This window comes from Centroberyx gerrardi, chromosome 20, assembly GCF_048128805.1.
Source record: "Centroberyx gerrardi isolate f3 chromosome 20, fCenGer3.hap1.cur.20231027, whole genome shotgun sequence".
Lineage (NCBI taxonomy): Eukaryota > Metazoa > Chordata > Actinopteri > Beryciformes > Berycidae > Centroberyx > Centroberyx gerrardi.
Window position 1 is genome coordinate 14,319,509 of NC_136016.1, and position 23,507 is coordinate 14,343,015.

Genomic DNA, 23,507 nt, shown 5'->3' on the forward strand with positions numbered 1-23,507 from the left:
TGCAACATAGCTCTTTACATGAGACAACTCCACCCGCTTCAACTGTCATATCTGACTCGGATAATATAACAAGTGATTGGGGGTGCTGCATTGTGCAACTTGGTTTTGACAGTTCTGAATTGTCCCAGTGTCACCAACATCAGTTTTGTTGTGGTAATAAACACATCTGGGCCATGAAGTTTCAATAGAAGCTGATGAATTCATTGGCTGAATAAAGTTAAAATCACCTTTATGCCTCACCTACTGCCCACCTATTATTGGGGATGGGCATCACTTGTGTTCATCAACAGGCTGCAGGATACTTGCAATATACATACAGTCCACGAGATGGAAGCAGTGCATTGTACACAAAAGACCAGCAAGTCAGCTCCAGTCCTTTGATATTCTTAAACACCAGCATGGTTGTCAGTATATATTATGTATCATTTGAAAAGCAATTCATCAACAAGCATTCAGCAACAAGTATCAATCTGGGTGTTCAATACATTCCTTTGTGAAATGGGTGTAAAAAAAATAATAATAAGGAGAAACAAAACAAATCTTGTGTTATTTGGAGTGATTTAATAGGTCATTCATTTGAAAATCCTTGTTGACCTAATATTACACATCAAAGCACTACATCCTTGCTTTTCTGTCCATGCACTGTCTGGCTTGCGCAGACAATGTATAAATCACTGAGAACTTAAACATACCCACAAGTGCAAATACTGTACATCGATTAAATATCTAAAGCATTCTGATAAGGTTTATCCCATGAAGGAATTGGTTGATGTCACTAACAAATTGTAAACACAACAAATATTGCAGGAAATCATGTGCCTGAATGTCTCAATGATTGGCCATTGGCTTGGAAAAGGGGTTTTCAAGACATTTAGCCTCAAGTACATTTTGAACATTTGTAGTACAAAAATACATCAGCTGAAAGTTAGTCACTACTGAGCCTTTAACATGTGGCGTACATGAGTCAATAGAAGAGTTTCTTTCCAAAATGCCATGTATCCATTTTGAGAAATAGCCTATAATGTCACGTTTATTATTTAAAATATCATGTTCTCTAAAATGACACTGTTTTGTAAGCAACTGTCTTCAGATAACCAATAACTTTAATAATCCATAATGAGTTTTACTTTACTGTCAGTGATCATTTTGTAGAAGTAGGTACCTATCATTTTTTTTCCCCCAAGCGGTAGTCTCATTTTGGACTAAAAAGCACTTCATTTATTCATAATATTTTTTGGCCCGGACCCTTGTTTTTCACATTTCAATACAGGACTCCTCATATGGTTGCGGAAAGTTCACTGGAACATGATACTGTATTTCCCACCCCATGAGAAAAACCTAGAATGACTAAAACATATTTTACATATTTTAGCAATAAGATAACATTAGCAGGACTGCACGCAAAGTAAAACACTTATCTATGAAGGTCTGCTCAGGAAACGGCACAGTTTTTTTCTTTGAGTGAAGTGACAGTTTCCTCAAATGAATGTTGACTCTCCCAAAGACAGTTTTATCTTAGGCCCACTAAGTCCCACAAACAGGAAGTGATGTTGTGTGTTTCGCATAACATTATCTGCACTTTGCTTCTTGTTGTCATAACCTAAAGCATGTCTCACAGTCAAGTTAACGCAACACAACAATTCTCAGTCTACCATACGTAAAGTCAAAACGATATCTGTCCTAGTAAGGTAATATACGTGGATGCTTATGACAAATCCCTGATAAAATATGTCCATGGAATCATTTCTACATATTTACAAACACAAATAATTATTAAATATTGTCTTGTGACAGTAGAGGCCTGCACATGATTTGGTGGCTTCCCAGAAAGGACTGTAAAAGTCCATTTGGTCCTTCTTCTTCTTTGGCTTTGGATTGCTCTGCAGCATCAATCCTTGCCTCTGTAAGTGATGTTTGTGAAGGTAGAGGTGGCTCCTTTGTACAGAGGATTGTGTCCCTGTTAAGCAAAGGACAGAAAGAGGGAGAGGCAGAGAAAGAGGTCAGTATCTGAGTTTTTAGTTGTTGTTTTTAGTGTTTATGATTCACAATGGATTGTAGGTAATTCTACAAAAACACCTTAAGTGACCCTCAAGGGAAATGGGTACTTTGGTTATGCAGCTACTGTTCAGAAAAAACTGGCCTTGATTGTTTTTTTTGTTTTTTTTGTTGTATTTTTACACATACTATACATTAAAACCGCAGTATAAGGAGTACATAAATCCTTTACTTAAAAGTAGAAATAAACTCATAAAATAGAGCTCTGGTAAAAGTCAATATTTTCAATTCAGGGTGCAACTTAAATAAAAATATTAAGGAATTTTATGTTAAATATACTTTGGTATCAAAAGCAAAACTATGCTCAATGTAATGTTGTCATATTTCAGTACTAGAAGGTATTCCACTTTCCATGAAATTGGCCATTTCTCCTTGCTCTAATTGCTTCCTAAAAGTTGATAATCTCAAAACTAAAAAGTGTATCATTTTGTTTAACTCAAAACCCTTTTCTTCAAAGTAACTTGCAACTTAAAGTAAGATATTTGCTTGAAGCATAATACTCCCTGAAATGAAAATACTCCATCTCATAACCAATATATGAAATCCCTCCTATTCTGAGAACTAAACTTGTAGTTTACACAAATGCATTACCTTGAACAGGCGGCTTATGTTTTCACTTCTAATACGCAGTGAGTATCTTTAAACTATCAGGAGTCTGTGGGGTTTTAGGCCCCGCAGAAGGTTTGGGTGTGTGAGGCCACAGCGCAGCCTATTACCAGTAAAGGCTAATTAGCGTCAGCTAATTTCAGACCCAACCCTTCCTTGGGAAGTGGTGGCTGCCTTTTGTTCTGCTGGGAGTAACAGCATGCCGCAAAATAATAAAAAACATCTTCAGAAAAAAAGAGAGAGAGAGAGTGACTGTGTGTGTGGGCTTGTGTGTGTGTGTGTGTGTGTGTGTGTATGGTTGCGTGGGCATGTGACTGTGTGTGTGTGTGTGTGAGAGAGAGGGAGACAGAGCAGAGACGGAGGATTGCATAGAAAAATCGTAACGTTACATTTTGAATTCCAATCTAAATGGTTGGTGATACAATTATCTTGACTTTTATTTTGGTATTGAACCAACACCACATTAGTAGTTTCAACATTCCCACATCAACATCCGTACACGCGCTGCCCCATGCTACCCTCACTCACCGTGTCCCACTTGGCACGAGCGCGCTCCTCCTCAAATTTGGCAAACTCCCGCCTGTCGTGGATGGTAACCAGCAGCTTCCAGATGAGCAGAGCCGCCAAGCCAAGGAACAAGATGGCCCCCGCCACTGACAGAAGCACCACCAAGATGTCTGGGCCCTTGGGGCAATCTGGAGGGAAGGAGGGAGAGATAAAAGGGATGAGTAAAAGGGGACAAACAGGAGAAGATAAAACCAGAAGCCAGGGCAGAGGAAGTCTGATTTCACAAAGTTGCTTCCTCCCCTGTCTCCTCATATGATGGAGCTGAAAAAGGAAATTAAACTCGCTCCTGTGGTAGAAATGCCATCCTTTGTCTGATTCAGCAGTATGCCTTTGAAATGGCTAGATCAGTAACATTGCCATCTATCTTGCTGGCCGGCACAGGGCTTATGGCTTAGAGACTGGGTAATGTGTCACTACGACAGGTAGAAACAGTCCTTGCTAGCATGGATGACAGGTATAAATAAAATACCTCTTCCCACTTTCTATCATGTGGACTACACCTAATTAGGACTATCAGATCTGTGAAGGGATGAAAGAGGTGTCATTCAGTATCATTGCTGCATTGTTCTAGGGTGAGATTTGCTTACGATGTGAACTGAAGTCTGGCAACAGTTTGTTTTTCTCATGATCGGCAGAAATGACTTGCCTTTATACTCCTAGCCACAGTGATAAGATCCATCTGTGTGTGTGTGTGCGTGTGTCTTTCTCCCTGTCTGTGTGCATATCTGTCCATTTGTCTGTGTGTGTGTGTGTGTGTGTCTTTCTCCCTGTCTGTGTGCATATCTGTCCATTTGTCTGTGTGTGTGTGTGTGTGTCTTTCTCCCTGTCTGTGTGCATATCTGTCCATTTGTCTGTGTGTGTGCTTGTGTGTCTATAGTAGAGTGTTGAGTAACCTAGCGGGGCAACAGCAGACAGGGTGAACTTTTACGGCCGACATCAAAGCTCCACTCCTCCGCTTCCTCTCTCCCTCCACTCTCTACCTCCCTGACTCTCACTCTGTTTCCGGCTCTTCAACCAACCTTTTGATCCCAATAATGATCTCAATGTCAGTTATCATTATGGCTTACACACCAGTCCTGTCAGGTTTGTGCATCATTCAAATGCATGTCAGCTGCTGTACATTTCATTTTTTACATGTTCTCAACTCATTTATGTTCTTTTTTACTAGAAATCTAGTACATTTTTGTATTATGAGAGGCTGTATATATTGTCAAATATTGTAAAATGACTAGAAATAGGCTATAATCATTTATGTTTCTCCAACCTTTTTTCACTTGTGTTTGATGTCTGAGCAGCTACATGTAGATTTGTTTGATTCTACATCTCTTAACTTCTAAATGAGGAATATATGCTTAGTCAACTTGATCAATTAATATTTAAAAGGGCTGTTTCTGTTTCCCATCATCTCCTCCTCTCCTCTTTTTCCTTCTTAGCCTCCCTCACTGCTGTTTGTCTCCCTTCTTATATGTTGTGTATCCCTTTCTTTGTCTTGCTTAGTTTCCTCTGTTCTCTCTCCCTCTCCTGCTTTCCTCTTCAGGATTTGTAGTGTCAGCGGGTTCCTCGAGGAGCTGGACGGCTGTTTACGACCCTCTTTTGCACGGCGGGGCGCATTGTGTTCAAGGCATGTTTGGTGTAGTTCTCTGCTACCCAGTCGCGCCTAAATTAAACACACGCATCCATTAAAAGCTAACCCGAGGACAGACTTTCTCTGCGGGCACTGGTGGTCATTAAAGGATCTTTTACCGCCCTGCACTCTTTCTGCAGGGCCACTTAACAAGCAGATGAAGGGCGTGCAGCAGGGGAAGTGGCAATTTGTACAAGATGGATGAAGAAAAAGCACTGATACGAAATTTGTATCGGTATACACTCCGAGTGGCAGTGATTGTGTGATTGTTTTCATTTAAAAAAGAAAACAGGATCTATAATGATGCATTTGTGGCTCTGGGTAGCTTTCTTTCCTTGTTATATAATCAGTATTTCACAGTTATCTGTTATAGAGCCTCCCTTCATCCTTCTCATATAGTGTCTGAATTATGAATTCTCAATTACTGTCCTCTAGTATACTTCTAACAAACGTTAAATGGATCTTTCTTACCTGGCTCTTTGACGACATACAAGATGGACTTGCCGCTGGCGTCCTCATAGTACTGAAAACGCTCCACACAGTCGTCCTCATCCTTGTAAGTACAGTTCACAGCATTTGTATCATGGAGCACTGGATGTAAGATCAAGAGGATATGGTACCACATCAGTTAGTCAAGCTGGACTTGAAAAGCTAAATCTAAATGTCTCAATGATCAGCCTCCAAGCTTCATCTTCATCTTTTGTGTGAAGAATGCATCAAAATCCGCAATAAATAATTTGTAATTTTGCAACAGTTTTTGTCTGACGTCCATGGAGCAACTTTTGTGAACTTCAGAAACTCAATTTAGCATTCACACACTAATCACATTACTATGTAAGATTGTGCAGCCTTTTGATTGGTCGGCGGCCGCATGCCTCACCTAAGTCTTCCACTAGCTCAATCTCATCCCTGCAGATGCGAGTGCAGGTGTTGTCCTCAAACAGCTTGCCCCTCTTGAAGTGCTTACACTCCACACATTCCCTACCAGAAGAAAAAAAAAACAGATCATCAGCACATTTTACTGCACAGCTTTCTAAACATCACAGCTCTGTTAGTCACACAGTTCAAGTGCACACCCAGACTTTTGAAGGTTTTGAAGGTTGATACCGCTACTGATATTTTTGGATTGAAGCTCCCAATAGTCAATATTTTGTGCCGGCACTGAATATATTTAAATATCTTTTCTATTTTCATGCTAAAACATTACTCAGTATACTAAGTATTCAGTGTTTCCCACCAGAAATGTATTCTTGAAACAGTATTTAGACCATGTGACACTGAAACTCTCCACTGAACCCAGACTAATGAAATTATTTTTTAGTTTAGTTAGGGTTATCTGCTCTTTAAGGCAGGGAGACCCACTGCACCTATTCAATGGCAGGGAAACTCTGAGATAGATTACTACCTTTAACTAAATAATTAATTTACAATAATTATTATTGATCAATTAAATGAATTAATAACATGAGCAAAGAAATCAAATTTAATTGCAAGTTTTACAGACAGAACCTCCATCATATCAGCAGTGGATGACATGACTGGCCAATATCCGATATTCAAATAAAGACCAGTATCAGTCTGATATATCGGCCTAATCCTGGTGCACATGCTCACATACTGTATATACACTATATACTGTATGTGTTTGTGTGTGCTTTGTGTATTTGAGTTTATGCGTGGGCACATGCATCTATATGCTCTTCCATGTTTTCGCTGTGTCCAGACTCACTTCTTCATGGTGCAGGCGTCGGGGCAGGTGGGACACTTGTCGCAGGTGGCCCCGTAGGCGCCGGGCTGGGTGCACTCACAGGCCCCGCACACACACTGGCCCCTCCCGCTGCACAGCAGGCCCAGGTTGGACATGCAGGTGTCGGTCCGCCTGGAGCAGTTACAGTTCTCGCCCTGCCAGTCCGGCCCACACTGGCAGAAACCACAGTCACAGGTTCCATGGCCTGGGAGGGAGGGAGGGAGGGAGGGAGGGAGGAGGTAGAGGGAAGAGGAAGAGAGGAGGGAGGAAGAGAGGGAAGAGACGCCATTGGTCAAAATTGCAATCATTGATCAGATCAGTTAAGTTAACCTCCCTTCATATGCATGGACACCACACACACACCCATATAATTACACTTTCACTCATCTATTCTACTTTATTGTTGTAATTCTCATTCTTCAAATACGTATCCTAACTATTCCCACACGTATTCCTATATAAATTTTTAAAATATACAACCAATAAAAGTAGGTATGTGTGCATAAATGAGGAGAATTATAAGGATGAGGGAAAGAAGGAGGGGGTGAGAGAGGAGGAAGAGGAAGTGAAGAGAGGGAGGGGAGGAAGAGCAGAGAACAAAAAATGAAAGAAGACAATGTGACCATTTGAAATTCAGTGTGAAAGTGAGCGTGCGGTGGGAATTCAGAAGGAAAAAGGAGAGATGGACTATTTAGTGGTTAAAATTACTGTAATTTCAACTGTTGAAATGAAACAACATAGGTTTAGAACTGATAGGCCAAGAGGCTTTGTTATATGGTTATTACAGTAAGAACAGAATTAAATACAGACATAAGTAGCACCAATGTGGTTCCACACTCCATCAGATTTAGTACAGGCATTCCTCATATACTGTATGTTGCTTTTGTGGCTTTTGAAAATATTATGTTTTAACTTCATGCTTCCTCTATAACCTGAGGATATTCTACCACCCTTAGTGCTCATGAAAGCCTTTCAACACCCCATCAGATAAACTCAAAATGCATGGTGGCTGAACTAAATACAAGGCTGTTTTAATTAGGTACAAGGTTTTCACCCAACAGTGATAGTAGTGTTTAGACTCATTCCAACAGGAATAAATCTGTGAAGCATTATATTTCAACACCAAAACGTTGGTGGTAATCTCTTGCCAAGCCATTTTAATGTCTAAAAATGTGGAACTCTTGGCTTTTGATCCCAAATACTGGAACGGAGCAGTGGTAAGCCATGTTTCTGCAACTGTTGAAGATCTGAAGCTAATTTCATTGTGTGCCAGTGGTGTCTGGAGCGCTTTTTTTGGTCTGTGTGTGTGTGTGTGTGTGTGTGTGCATGTGTAAGTGAGGGAATTTACGTGTAATTATTCTGACTCTATGCCTCTATGTGTGTGTGTGTGTGTGTGTGTGTGTGTGTGCGCGTGCCAGTAAGGGAGTGACAATGCAGAAGACATTACACACATCCCTTGTTGTGGCGTATCACCACAAAGCATTGCCCAGATAAACAATGAGACCGGAAGCTGCTTGGAACAGTCTGACTGGATAAAAGATTATCCATAAACAAACTGCCAGGACCGCAGGACCGCAGGACCACTGGACCACTGGCTTCTAATTAGACCATTCTGTGGGGGAAGAAGAATGGTCCTCACCCTGAATAAGGCATGTCAAGCCACCAGCACACACACACACACACACACACTCGCATGCACTACACACATTTGCACACATCCAGAACATTTCCAGCGCTCTCCCACTTGGCCCTTTCTTGCCAAACTTGGGGTTTATTTTTAGCCCTATGACACCACACTAGCCAATGAGTAAGCAGAAAGGTATTTTCATGATAATCTATGGCCTTTGGGGAATACAGCAAAACATGTCTGCGAGAACGGGGGGTGGGGGGGTGGGGGGTGGGGGGTGGGGGTTAAGCGCTCGAAGCTGGATGAGATCTGATGGTGTGATGAAGTGTGAGCCGTTCTGTGTATAGGCTTAACAGTGCTCAATTTAAATATTCCCTGAGCAATCTTAGTATCAATTCGTGCATTTTAACTAGAAATAAATAGTCTAAATCTATTGTCAACAAGGCCTTCGGCTTAGGTGAAGTAGTGGACTTGTGATGAACACTTGGATAATTTGACTGCATGGTCCTTTCTCTTGGCAGTTTATGCAGTCATGCTGTCCTTTTTCTCCTCATCCTGTATTTGTGTCTCCTGTCTTCCATCCACATTTCAAGCTAAAAAAGTCAAGAAATACTGAGGAAAGACAGCACTTCAACACTTCTTTTGAGAGTTAGCCTCCACCTCCATAACCCTAAACACAACAAGATATCATCGATTGTGTGCTCTAGTTTGATTTCCAAACTAATCAGCAGGTAGTTAGGGTATAAATTGAGATCAGGGAGATCAGATACCAGTAAAGAAGAAAGGCACTTGCTGCAGAACTTGAAAGTGCCGCTGCTCTGATGCTGTGTGAACAGACAGGACAAGAGATGCTCCTGATGTTCTCAACCTCTTCTTTGATTGATTCTTACTACAGTAGATTTGGTCATTTCTGTTGAAGTGCACCATGCCTGTTAATGGGATTTCTTGAAAGCTGGTGATACATGTATATTAGACCCTATCTGTAGCTACTGAGAGCGAGTGAACTGTTATCAGCACAAGACTGAAATGACAGCAGGTTATGTACGATCCAATTCACATGATTTACACAGCTCGTCCTAGACGTTCTTATTCCTATCACATCCCATTTTTTTCCACTGGCAGACTGACTTGATGACATACTGTCTCTTTTCAAACACCACTGGTGAGGAAATTCCCACCCTGCCTTGATGTAAAGCTCTCGACAATTACCAAACATGTAGGCCTACTTTTCACTTAATCCTACCCAAGGAACAGCAGTGCAGTTTATTGTATTATTCATTTAGTTTATTTTTTCATAAAAGATAAAAACAAGGTGCAGTTAAAGGCAAGTGGTGCAAGTGAGGTTTAAAAAACCAAAACCTCATTATACTAGTTAAAACAGCATGATGTGACATAATGGATTACTTCATCAAATATCCTCTGTGTCATTCCCACTGTTTAGTAATCTCAACCACAGTTAAATTCCATCAAAACTTCCAATGAACCTAGAAACTGTTAGTCTGTATGATGGGTCAGGCTTGCTTACGTTTTCTCGGCGCATGAATCCTATTGAACTCCTAGATATGTAAGTTTGGCCTGACTGACACACACACACACACACACACACACACACACACACCGCAGTGTGTTTGTTGTGAATAGAGCCATGTCCTGGGCAGAGGGGAGAGTTGTTATTGTATGTAATTCTTCCCAGATGAGGTGGGTGGTAAGTCAGTGTGGTGAAGGGGACTGCCAGCCCCGACAGTTAGGGTACACACAGTCTCTGAAACTCTCCCAGGAACACAGACATAAGAGTCATGATGGTCTTTGGGCCATTTTCCCCTCCTACTCAGTTTATTTCTCTTGTAGTGCCTGTCCACTTGTGCTTCTTACAGTGTGCCCATCTTGTATAGTGTGTAAGTGTATGCAATCAAGTCAAATTCCTCCAAAATGGCCAATAAAGGTCATTCTGAATCTAATTGAAGACTTTAAAAGAAAATTGTGTACTGTGTTTTACAAAGTTGTGGTTACTACATGCAGCAAGATGTTCTCAAGCAAATTCATCCCACAGTTGGGGGTCATTTTAACTTATAATCACATGATCACAGTATCTTACCTGAGCACAGTTCACCCTTGTAGCGCAGGCAGTTGAAGTCATCACACTCGCACAGCTTGCCCCACACTTTGCCAAAGTCGCTGCTGTGGCACACACACTGGCCACACACACAGTCGCCGCGGCCGCTACAGATGGCAGCCTGGGGGCCTCCGGAGCCCGCGGGCGCGCTGCAGCGGTCCTGCTCCATGGGATTATAGTCGCCCTCGGCGCACTCGCAGCGCGGCCCCAGGCGACCCGGGTGGCACAGGCAGATGCCGCACTCGTAGGTCCCGTTGCCCTGGTTACATTTAGGGCTGTCGGGCTGGGCCTTGGTCTGGCACTTGCAGTCGCACTCGAAGGTGACGGTGATGGAGAGGGAGTCCTTGAAGCCCACAGGCTTGATGACGAAGGTTTTCTTCTTCTGTTTGGGGCAACCGCGAGCACGAGCCTCCACGCTGAAGGAGACCTGGATGAAAGGAGGGGTGGGGGTGTAGCTGGAGGTCAAGTGTTGCACGGAATAAAAAGGACTTTGGGTTTGAAGTTTTTGCATGTCAAATGCTGGAGGAAAGAATGTTTTGGTTCAAAGATATTTTGAGGCCACTTCTTTTTTAAACAGCTTTTCATGGCAAAGAGATACTGCATCCAGATGCTGCCAAATCCCTCATTCATCAAGAATGACACTGTGCCGTGTGTGTGTGTGTGTGTGTGTATGTGTGTGTGTGTGTGTGTAGATAGTGGCACATAGGTCTTGTGGCTGGTAGGAGTGACTCAGTCAAATAGGACACTGCACAGGAAATGGGCTGATCCAGACATACACACACACACACACACATACACACTCAGTGAGAAACCGACCATCCTACTCTATCCACCCTGTGTAGAATACTTAACATGCAACGGTACTTTAATGGGTTCATTCAAAGTTCCAGCACTTTCTAATCACTGTAGTCTGCATTCAGGGAGAAACAGCATGAAGGCTTAACACAGGGAATGCCTCCATATGTGTTTCGTCAAAGTAATTGTTCATTCGGCGTTGCATCCAAAACTGGTAAATGTCCAAAAGTGGGCAGTTACTACAAGACTATCTGGGGAGACTGCCATATATGGAGAAAAAAGGGGAATAGAGGCAGAGAGAAAGAAATGTTTGAAGGCCAAAAAATGTCACCTGGAGTGAGGAGAGAAAAGGAGAAACAGCCAAAGAAGCTGAGAGAGAGAGAAAAAATGCAAATGCCGGCATAATTTGCTCTATTTAGGAAAGGGAGACGGCAGAGGAAAGATGGACAGATAAGAACACAGTGTCCTTCAGGAACTTGTCTTCTTTCCATCATCTGCTCTTTGCTGCAGATAGGAGCAAGGGCGGAAACAGGAAGGGACAAAAGGAGGGTGGAAAATAGTACATGGAACTGACACATTATTTTTACAAACAAGCGAATACGGCCACCAACAATGTCTCGTTAAAAACGGGCAGCAGTAGCTCTGAGGTTAGAGAGGCTAGGTTGAGATGAGGAAGTTGACATTTCCAATGGATCAAAATAGCAAATTCAGAAGAAAAACGTGTGCAGAGAAAAAAGTGTATTAAAAAGAAAGAGTAAAGAGTATTAAGAGTAGTGATAGGGACATAATCAATTTTCTCCATTACAGATATCTAACATCCTTCTATGTGGGGAAAAGGTAGAAGATCAAGTCACACTGCTTTGATTTAATAATAATAGTGCACACACACACACGCACACACACACACATACAGTACATGCACACACAAAGTCTAATAGCAGGACTGACCGTGTCTCCTATCTTGAGTCCGGAGCAGGACTTGAGGCCGGGGATGAGCTCTCCGTTCAGACAGGTGGCGTTGAAGGACAGGGACAGCTCCTCCGGGACGCCCTGCAGCTCCAGCTCCACCTTGGAGCGGATTTTCTGACAACACCGACAGAGGAAAACAATGGCAGGAAACACACACACGAGTGCAGCTGAGTATATTGTTGCTTGAGTCACAAGTCAGCCTGAAGTGATGAGGCCCAAATCCCAAATCAAGTCAAGTCAAATCAAGTTGAGCTCAAATCCATCTGATTGCAAAGTTGAATGCATTATTGTCTCTTTTACTTTTATTGTCACTTCACTATAAATGAATAAATTATGTGAATTGTATGTCATTTTCAAGTCTCCATATCACGAGTCGAAGTCAATTTTCAAGTAATTTCCCTCTCTTCCAATTTCTCCTCATGAGACTTGAGTCCCCATCTCTAAGTATATGTATATATTCATGTAGGTACAAATAGATTTTCAGCTTTTTTAGTGCAAGAAGTACTGTATAAGTACAACATACTACTTCTAGTCTGGCTCATCCATCCACTCTTCGCATAATAATAACTATGTAAAACCTAAATAAGGAACCAAATTTTACATAGTTGGAAGTCACCCACATTTGGTCAGTTTCACACCTTGGCCAGTGTGGAACCTCTCAATTTGGCTCGGCAGTGTGTATGACTCAGACACTGTGGGTGTGTGTCAACAAACACATGGTGATCATGTCATCTCCTGAAACACTGTCTAGCCTAGGGTGTATATATGTGTGTGTGTGTGTGTGTGTGTGTGCGTGTCTGTGTTGATGTAAGTCTATGTGCGTAACACTCACAGCGTAGGCCTTCAGTATAAGCTGAATAACGTTGCCCGAGTCGTTGGACAGCGTTCCCACCGCTGTGCCAGGAATCAGCTCACTGTAGTTCTACAAGGCAGAAACACAGACAGACTGGAACACTATGGTCTTCCTTCACTCCGTCAGGAAAATTATCTTTTTGCAAGGGCTACAAAATATCATATATGGATTATTTTGGCAGATATTGCAGTCGAGTTATTCCATTATTAGTCAAAATTATTAGTTATATGTTACACCCCTTTTGAAGTAATAACTGCCAGATATTGTAATAACTTGTGAAAATGTAATAAAAATGTCCCTCTAAACTGGTCAAAAATGTAATAAAACCTGTTGATGTAATACATTTCATCACATTATTACATAAACCAGCAATTAACATATTTTCTTTAACATATTTTAACTGATAATGTAATAATAATAATTATAATATTGACTAATAATGGAATAACTCAAATTCATTTAAGTTATTACAATCTTATTACATTAATATTATTATTACATCACTTAAAAATCTTACACCGCTTATGCAGAAATAAATGACAGATGATGTAATAACATGATGTTATTACATTAACCAGCAATTAGTTACATTAGTAGGTTTCTCCATGGAAACTGGAGAAAGTACCGGTAGAAAAGTTGGTAATAGTTGTTACTCTGATCATATAGAGTCAGTATGGAGCACATTGGTTGTATTATAGAAGTTTTTGATAACTGCTTGAGAGTTGTACCTAACCTTGAGAGTTGTACATTCAACACAAAAAGCAGAATAGCAGAATGAAAACACCCTTAACAGCTAAATAATTTATTTCATTCACTCAGTTGCTGTGGCCACAGTTGGTTACACCACCGAATGTTTCCAACTTGGGAAAAACTGAGTTTGTATCTTGACAGGATATGTCTAAGCCTTGCTGAGTCGGAACACTGTCTCTCTATGCTTCTTACCATTAGTGATTAATTTTGAATTTCCATTCTTCCAGTGCCGAATCCAAACTCTGAGGCATTAACCTATGTTTAACACCAATGTGGTTTGGAATACCCCAGCCAGGGCGAGGTTACTAAAGATTATGATTTGTGTGTTTTTGAGTTTCAGGTTCAGTTTCAGTTAATATTACTTTTAAGACGAGGTTTGTATGCATGTATCAGCGAGTGATTTACATGCCCGCCAATGAACCTTTATTATTCAGAATCCTCAAATATAACATTTTTCAGATAGCTCCTGTTAAAAGCATGTTCTGCTCACCATAACCCAAATAAGCTCTGATCCTGATTATGAGAAACCCTTATAAATTCAGTTTCTGCCTTTTTATGGTTTTGTTTTTCACATTAATCGACTAAAATGTTTTCCTCATGCCTCAAGTTTAGCCTTAGTTTTATTTAAGTATAATAAAATTGGTCTATGCACATTCAACATGTTCAGTGTGGACTGCAATGCTGCTGACCTGGTACAGAGGAACCACAGGGTTGGTGACTGCAAAGATGAGGTTGATGTTGTTCTCCGACATCTTCTCTGTGATCAGAGCTAGAGATGGGTAGTCCTGCGGGGTCATACGGGACGCTTGATTAGCACATGAAAATGCACACACACACACACACACACACACACACACTGAAATGTTCCTGTGCACACCCATGCCCACTGGGATAGTAAAACCAAAGCCTTTCATTTTCTCTTTGTCATACTGTCCATGTGCCCACCCACACACACTCCCACACTGACCATGGTGGTAGACATGCTGTACATATTCTCAGTGTTGAGGTGGCACTGCCCGTCGTTGGGCTGTACGATCCCAGCCAGGCGACCGTCCAGAGCCACGTGGGTCTTGGCGTCTGAGGTGAAGATCAGGAGGTGGGAGGCACCGGGACGCCAGCCGATCCGCTCCTGGTTCCCATTAAACCACAAAGCAGAGGAAGGAAGGAAGGAAGGATTGAAGGAAGGTCTGACAATTTAATTCAGCTTATGAATGAAGGAAAGCTTATGAATTCATTGGAAGACATGTTTTTTCAATTTTATTTGCTATTTGTTTATCTAAAGCACTTTCCCATTCACTTCAATTCAGTTTAAGATTTGCTCTTAATTCTATCAAGTAGCTTTTCTAATTTTCTCAGCAATCCTGAAATGTGTGAAAAAGAAAGCAAGAGAGAATGCAAGTTATGTGTATGTGTGTGCTATTTGGAGTGTGTGTGAGTGTGTGTGTGTGTGTGCCCATGCGGTCTGTCTCTCCACCTTGCAGACGGCAGCCTGGATGATGGCGTCGAAGCCCCCCTCCGGAGCGTCTCGGTTCCTGGACACCATCTGCTTCTTCACCTCCTCGGTGAAGCGGCCCACTTCCTCCGTCAGCGACAGCACATGCTTGTAGCCGAACTGGGGCAGACAGGTGGTGTTGATGCTGTCAATCAAACAGAGATCAGGCAGGTGATCAGTCAGCATCAATGTCATATCTGCCTGTTTGTCTATCTAAACATCCATCCATACATCCAGGAATTTGTACACAACATTTACTAGAATGTGTCACCTCCAAATTGACTGATGCCGCTTATGAACACAAATTATTAAATGCATCCCACTTGTTAATAATGTATTATAGGAAAAATGGGGGAAATAACCAGATGTTGTTAAAGGAAAAATTATCCCCAAATCAGGTTAATAGTGTTTCAAAACTTCTTTTTACTTGACAAATTACCTTACAAAGCCAAAGAAATCATTTTGGTTGTATGTCATTTTCCTCATGAAATTAGATTACATAAAGTCACCAAACCCACAGATAGAGCATGACAGTTCTGCGTTACTCTGTATTTTATTGGATTGTGCCTCTTACCAGAAAGCAGTTAGGGGAAAACAGTGAAACACTGGACTGTACAGAGCATTTCAGAATGTGTCCACACAAAACTAATATTTTGAATTTTGCTCCAGCACTTGAATATATTTCACTGTCCTGAACATTTTGTTCTCTCCAAAGACTTTCATTTGGTTAAACAAGGTTCTACTGTCCTGGCAATGTGTCCCTCCCCCCCTCCCCCCCACCTCTCTTTCTCCCTGCCAGTACTTTGCCATATTATGGACCAAAATCTCCCCTAGTCTTATCTCTCACCCAAACATTCCTGTGGATGGGATCGCAGCAGAATGTGTGTGAGCGCGAGACTGAATGACCTCATGGGACCTTAAATCACCAAACTGACCTGAGCTGAGCCTCAGGGTGGGGTTAACTCAGCTCGCATCACGACACCCTCAAACTCCAAGTGGATTACCTGGGGCTGATTCAGAGGAGCTGACTAAGCACTGGGCAGCCACTGTAAGCCTTTAACAAGTGCTGTGACTCTAAGAGCTGCCAGCATTTAGACAACACCGGATTTAAAGGTGCGCTCAAAAACATGACATCATCCGCCTGCATAATGAAGCTACTTCCCGCATGCAGACATAAACACATACTGAAATCTACACTAATGGCATGTTAAACATTGTTAAATTAGAGTTTTACAGGGAAATTTAGTACGTGTGGGAAGGGTTAGAATTTCCAATACAGTGGGATCTGGCTTCAGTTTTGTAATTTCTCTGCTTTGTCAGACAAGGAAATGGGGCAGGGAAGCTGACTCATCAATTCCTTGTCATGAAGTATACTTTTCCCTAAAATTTGCCAAGATTTTTTCAGTTGTTTTATAAGTTTTTGAATTAACCTCTCTCAAGATAAAGGAAAATGCGATGCTATGACATTGTGAAATGTGAGAATTTCCCTTTAGGAGTAGAACATAATAAAATCTGAACAAACATAAATTAAGCTATGAAGAATCCGCACACTTTTAGCTGGTGTTTCCTCTATCTAATGTGACAGTGTTTTGATCCCAGCTGGATTTTCACCAGGTGAACGACAAGTTGACATGACAGGTTGACTTGAGCACAGAAACCAGGTATCTAGATTGACATTATTGTCCTTTGTAGAGTAAAGCATCCAAACATCACAAGCTGGCTGCATAATACACTGCAGAGTGAACTAAGAGGACAGTGATCATCAATCCATGAGGGTGCAAACTTAAAGCACTTGACCGATTCCACCAGTGTTTTACCTGTAGCAGGGGTTCTTCACAGCCTCTTTAGGGGAAATATACATGTAAGGTGAGAGGGGCTTGTCCACAAAGGCCCCAAATCCCATGCGCAGGTTGCTGGTGGTGCGGTTCATGGCCTCAGCCAGGCCCTTGCCCAGCGTCCTCAGGCGGAACAGGTCGTCATTCATGGAGAAGGAGAGGTCCATGAGGTAGTAGAGATCCACGGGATAGTCCTCCACCTGACGCACCTTCACTGTGAAGCGCTTGGAGTCATCTGGGAGAGGGGAAGAAGGAAAGGGGAGTCTTATTTTCCACGGGCAAAGAAATGCCATTGTTTTTTGCAAGGTTTCACTTGGTGCACTGCATATGGAGCTACTCCTTTTGTCAGATCTTAATGATAATGCAATGCGCTAAGATCACCTTTTCTTCCATAAAGTGTTCATGCTACACTTGGATTTAGACAAAAACAAGTTGCCCTGTTGACCGAGCCTGGGAGAAACCATCAAATCTGGGCAACATAAGGTAAGCAACCTGACTTTCCTGTTCGTGTGTAACTCCAGTTTGAATCTAAACAATCTTATCTAATCTTCAGCGTGTTATAAACTTCATGTCTAACATCAGATGGAGCGGCCCACCTGGTCGGAGGGTGATGTGGAGTTTCTGGGGCTGGATCTGGGTGACGTCCTGCGTGGCTCCCGCTGCCTTGTTGCTGAGCGGCCGGTCCTCGATCACCTGCAGTTTGCTGGTGGGAGACTCCAGACCAGATGGAGCGCAGCCCGCCGCCACCAGGTTGCTCTTCAGATCGCAGCGGGACAAGCCGGCAACCCCCTGCCCAAACTCCTGAGGAAACAACCAGGACATTTTCACAGCAAAGCACTGACAGTTTGAAGTATTCTAACTTGTCAAAAACTTAATCAATGTTAATTTACTCCTGTCTGTAGTAAAGCTGTGTTAAGGGGGAAGGGTATCTAAAGTTCATCTAAAGGCTACAATGTAATGGGGATGAAAAAGTCCAGACATGGTCCAGAACACCATGTTATCTATGAGTAAATCTTCCCAGTGGTGGAATGAAGAAGCACTCAGCACTAACCTTTCTGGATGTTAGGAAACTCCCTAAAACAAAATGTGCATAATGTTGTTTGTGTACTCTGACAGTTCAACCAGTGCTGGTGAACGTGAACAACTGTCTCACATGGCCAGAAACCAGAGTGGTGAGATTGTCATCATCTTGAGGTAAATTTGGGGCTGCACCGCTGACTTAAATGGAAGGCTGACTGTGTGGACTTTACAGTATTTCATTGTAGCACTGATAGGTTTGAACCAGTAAACATGGCCATGTCCCCATAAAATCACATGGGTTCAGTCACTGCGTCCACAGTGTCAGCCGCTCATACAGTGTCAATGGAGCAGCTCCAAAAAGTGACTCTTGTTGACAGTTGTGCTTGTAGCTCTGGGAGGGACATGTTCTTATTCACAAATCTAGACACATACTGTTTAAGATTGTAAGAGGAATATAGGTGAATTTTGTTTTAGGGTGGATTTTCCCTTTTGAAAAATCCATGTCATGGCTAAGAAAGTGAGTCAACTTTTTTAGCATATGACTACTTATTGTTACTGCTTACACCATAATTAACAAATGTTAACATGAAAGGCTACTGGAGGCTCGATTACTTTGCTTCCCTTTATCTGTTAAAAACTGATTTTCAATTAGAGCGCTCATGCAAGAGCACCTGAACCTATTTGGTGTTGTCAGTAAAAGCGAGCATCGGTCTGGGTCTGCATGTTATCCATGCAGTCCGGGAATGCTGTACCACCCTGCACCAGCCAGGCTGGGAGAAAGCACACTGCCTAAATGAAGTGAAGTGGAAAAGGAGCCCACCTCTTGGAAGCACCAGGCACAGCTGGGGTGCACAGCCAGACATTGCTTGCATGTACTGGCCCCTCTGGAGGTGCAGACGTTGGAACCTGGAACCAGAGTGGAGTTATTCTTCCAAAAGTGCAGAGATCCTTCACTAACTTCATTCAGCCCAAATGAAAAGTCACTGTAATATCCCTGTAGGGATTTACAGTGTGTCAGTGGTACTCAATTGTGAGTTTATTTTAACCTCATTGTACTTCTTGTGTTTTTACCTCCTATGATCTCACTATAATATTCCTATAGGGAACATAAAGTTTTGCTGTCATATTTGTCATTCTATAGTTTTTCTTCACAAAGGAGATTACAATCATAATGCAGAGAAAAACTTGGAACAAAAATATACAATAAAATGAGTTATATCACAAAGCAATTAAAATGGATGAATAACAAAACTATGGACCATTCAGAAATGCTTATGCACTAATGTCTAGGCTAACAGAAACCTTCTGTCTGGTCTTTAAGTTTGGACTCTTTAGGCTATAACATCCGGCCACAGGTTGGAGTTATTTAAATTGACATCCCCTCAACACACACACACACACACACACACACACACATACACACACACACACACACACACACACACACACACACACACACACACTTGTGGATTTATACTCACTCACGATATTGGCTCAGTGGACACTACTCACGAAACCACTAATACAGGGGTTCCCAAATGTTTTCCTGTCCAGACCAGGACCCCCCAAAACTAGATACACATTATGGGTCACCGAACCTCCATTTGATAACATTTTGCCCAATAAGGAACCCCATTTGAGAAGATTTTAGTCGCTGCATGGATATGACTTTACAGAGTTACATAACTGTCTATTCTGTAGGCAGGATGGTTATAGTGCGACAGTGAACCATGTTCTTTCACTTCTAGGGAGTGGACTGATAATAATATATATATATATATATATATATATATATGTATTCCTCCTGGACCCCTGTGCAACGGTGGTCCCCGGACACTTTGGGAACCATTGGCCAAGTATGGTAATTCCCCGGGACATCAGGTGGTCAGGAGTCATGGGTGAAGCAAAGAAAGGCTGCATCTGTATCCTTTAAAGTTCAGTGTTAAAAAATCTCACATATCCGTCGCCCTGTGCGTTCTGCAACAAAATCTATATGAGCCAAGCATGAAAAAGTAAAATAAAACAATATAACTTACCACAAATGGCTGTTATTCCAGTAGAAATCAACATGCATATCCACAATATCCTTTGCGCGGTGAGAGTACCCATCCTGCTGCGGGCACCCTGCGAGGACGGAGCTCTCTGGGAAATATAGCCTCCTACAACTCTAAAAGAACTTGGAAAAAACTTTCTTCATCTGCAATCGACACAACTCCAAATAGAGTAAAATCCTCTAAAGCCGCCCCTCTCCCTCCCTCCCTCCGTCCCATTCACGGCTCTCATCGCTGTACCATTAGGTGGAGTGGGCGGGGAAAGTGAGGCTGAAGTGCAGCATCCACTAATCGTGCAGCACAATCTGGCAAAACTGTTTGAACTTTCTTTTTGAGCATTTAACCGCAAAAAAGTTGTTTTGTTTTTTAAAAAACGCCACACAAGCATAGAGTAACATTCAAAGATGTAAGTTTGATGATAAATAAGACTATGTGGATAACTCAATTTTGATTTAAAAAAAAAGAAAAAAAGTCAGAGCCTTATCCAACCTCACCAAATTGCACAAACCGAACATTATAATATTCCTATAATATTCCTATAGGGACTTATGATGTGGCTGCGGTAGTCTGCTCAATAGAGACTATATAGTGAATTTATCACACTTTTTACCGTGTAGATCTTTTTTGATTTGGGATTTTTTTTTTGTTCAATAAAGAAAAATCTGGTGCTGCTCTTATGTTAAATGATGGTCTCAATAATCAGTCGCCTATTAGGCCTATTCCCAAGACTCTTCTTAATCACAACAAAAACACTCTGTTACAACGCTCATTTGCAGAGCAATTAAGTCACTTTATCAAATGTATGGCAGTCCTGTACGAACCTTGATAGACCGGTTAGCTTACAAAACCATTATACTGGAGTGGCTCTACATTTAAAGACGGATAGGCCAACGTCTTTGGAGCAGGAGAGAAGCCAAGATGACATTCAGAATGAAGCTCAACAAGTAGCCTAACCCATAGAGATAAAACGGTTTTATATATTTTAACTGTTTTATCTCTATGGCCTAACCTATCTAAACAAGTTCAGTTATTAAAATTATTTGTTTATAATGAACATTGACCCATGTCCACACACGTTTTATTAAATGTATTTACAAGTAGTATTACATTTCAATTGCAGTTTAAATGAGATTAGAAATATGTTTTGTTGTTCTCTATGCTGAGTTTATTAATCTTGTCAGTTAGAAGTCATGATGCTATCCAAGACTGTAAACAAATGACTTGTAAAATCTTTTAGCTCCAAACCCTTTGTCGTCTCAATAAGTGGTGTTACTGAAAGATTAGAGGTGTTTTCTGCATCCATGACTGTCACAGAAAAATGTTGTTGATGTTACATTATTTGCTCATTATTTGATCATATGCCTTCTGATCTTATCTATGTTCATGTGGCACTAACTTGTCTGATGTGTTATTAAAGTGTTATCAAATATCTTCCTCCAAGGTTGTGAATTATTGAACTGGTTCCCTACTGCTTAGAGCATGAAGAGTAATCTTTGACTTTTACTGACCTCTACCGGTGACCATAAGAACTACAGCATCATCAGGTCATGGCAGCTTACTGTGACCTGTAGTTGACACCACTGTTGTCAACTCAGCGACGTTGTCTCTAGACTTAGTGACTTTTCAGTTCCCCCAGGTGACTTTATTTCTCAGGAAGGACTAGTGACTTTTTCAGACCAAAGCGAAAAATGTTTGTGTCCCAAAGCGCAATGTTTTATGGGTACAAGGAAACAGATGTTGATATCTGATAGCCAGGAGTTACTCATGCTTGGAAAGCCTAGAATAACAAAATGAACCAAGGGCAAACTCCAGTCTGGACTGATGCTCATATTCAGCTATTTCTTCATGAGTTCTTCACTGGTATGAACACCCGAGAAGGTAAATTATGGCAAAGAGCGCAGACAAGTCCATCATGCTTCACCAAGGTTACAGGGTCTGGAATCAGAATTGTTTTTATCTGGTTATGCTTGTAAGAGCAGGGAGATTCTGGCACTGGAGAGCTGCTGGATCGTCCTGCTCAACAGGCAACTGCTTAAGGTTTACTTCTGCAGATGTATAAACTGCTAACAAAAAATGATCTACAATGTTCAACAATGATCTGTAATCTTTCAAGGATTCAAATAATCAAATAATTCACCAAGACTGGAGATGGTTCAAAGAAATTATATTTTTTTAAACAGATTTTCAAAAATAAACTGATTTTCATGGTGTTTGATTGTGTTATCTCTGCAAGTCGTAGATTCATCCAGTGTAGGTCTGGATCAGTTGGACCAGGCGCTCCAGGGTGAAACGGTGCTCAGGAGACTTGGCCAGACTCATTCTCAAAAAATCCTGGTAATCTGGAGAGAAAGACAGGGATCAAAGATTAACTCAAACCTGGTCTGTCTGTATGCGTGTGTGTGTGTGTGTGTGACTGCGTTTTACTTTGTTTAGGTTTCTTGTGGACGATCTCCCTCCTGGTGTTGAAGGGGAGACATCCAGCCAGCATGCTGCACCACCACCCCCAGCTGCCACACTGTGGTGGGACCCGCTCTCTAGGAGCTGCGCTGGTACCGCTCTGGAGGGACGTACGCAGAGGTTCCTATATTCAGACAGAGAGAGATGAAGGGAGAGGGAAGGAGGTAGCCTGAAATGGAGAAAGAAAAAGGGGAGAGAAAGAAAAAGGGGAGAGACAGTGAGGGGAGACAGGGCATTGGGTAACCTTGAAAACAAATGAAACCGTTATTTCAGAGATTGGAAAAAGAGTGAAGAGCAGGAAGAGAAGCCAGGCGGCGTACCAGAGGCATCAGTGTAGGATCCTTCCCTCAGGATGCAGCCAAAGCCGAAGTCTATCATCCGGACACGTGCGGGACATCAGAGCCTGTTTCTACTAGAATGTTCTCCAGTTTGATGTCTCACTTCATTATGATCTGAGATAGAAAGAGAGAGTGATAGAGAGAAATACAATTTTAGATAGATTGTCAGGGTGGAAATGCTTCTAAAACAACATTCAGATCATGGGACTGCTCTTCTGAGGGAGACCACACACACACACACACATCCATTCCTCCACCCACTTACCTTAGCCTCGTGCTCCTGGATGGAGTCCCCTCTGGCCTGCAGGTAGTCAGTGAGGTCCATGGAGGGCACGGGTCTCTCCAGCACCAGGATCAGTTCGCCGCACAGATCAAACCAGTCCAGCAGGGTCACGGCTGCTGTGCTGCCTACTGATCCTGGTTGAGCTCCTGCTCCTGCTTTTAGCAGCAGTATCACCTCCAGGGGAAAACTGCACACCTTCCCATTCAGAGTCTAAAAGAAATATAGCGGGTGCAGTGAGGCGGATGAGAAAGAAAACCCACACAGAAAGCAAAGCAATGCTGATGAAACCTGTGTGTATAAATGTGCAGCACTCATACGTTTCCAG

At 42.0% G+C, this 23,507-nt stretch overlaps 1 protein-coding gene across 1 annotated transcript; it reads right to left on the minus strand.

Moving 5' to 3' along the window:
* Nucleotides 1–539: 539 nt before the first annotated feature.
* On the minus strand, nucleotides 540–20,262 carry LOC139928016 (integrin beta-3-like). The gene is made up of 15 exons (XM_071920356.2): nucleotides 20,090–20,262; nucleotides 18,874–18,959; nucleotides 17,630–17,834; nucleotides 17,016–17,268; nucleotides 15,181–15,343; nucleotides 14,674–14,835; nucleotides 14,396–14,491; nucleotides 12,936–13,025; nucleotides 12,083–12,217; nucleotides 10,322–10,766; nucleotides 6,582–6,804; nucleotides 5,733–5,833; nucleotides 5,324–5,443; nucleotides 3,190–3,356; nucleotides 540–1,957 (listed from the first exon to the last, which is right to left on the minus strand). Exons 1-15 carry the CDS (start codon nucleotides 20,160–20,162, stop codon nucleotides 1,889–1,891), a joined length of 2,388 nt encoding a protein of 795 aa, XP_071776457.2. The 5' UTR covers nucleotides 20,163–20,262; the 3' UTR covers nucleotides 540–1,888.
* Between the last annotated feature and the right edge of the window lie 3,245 nt (nucleotides 20,263–23,507).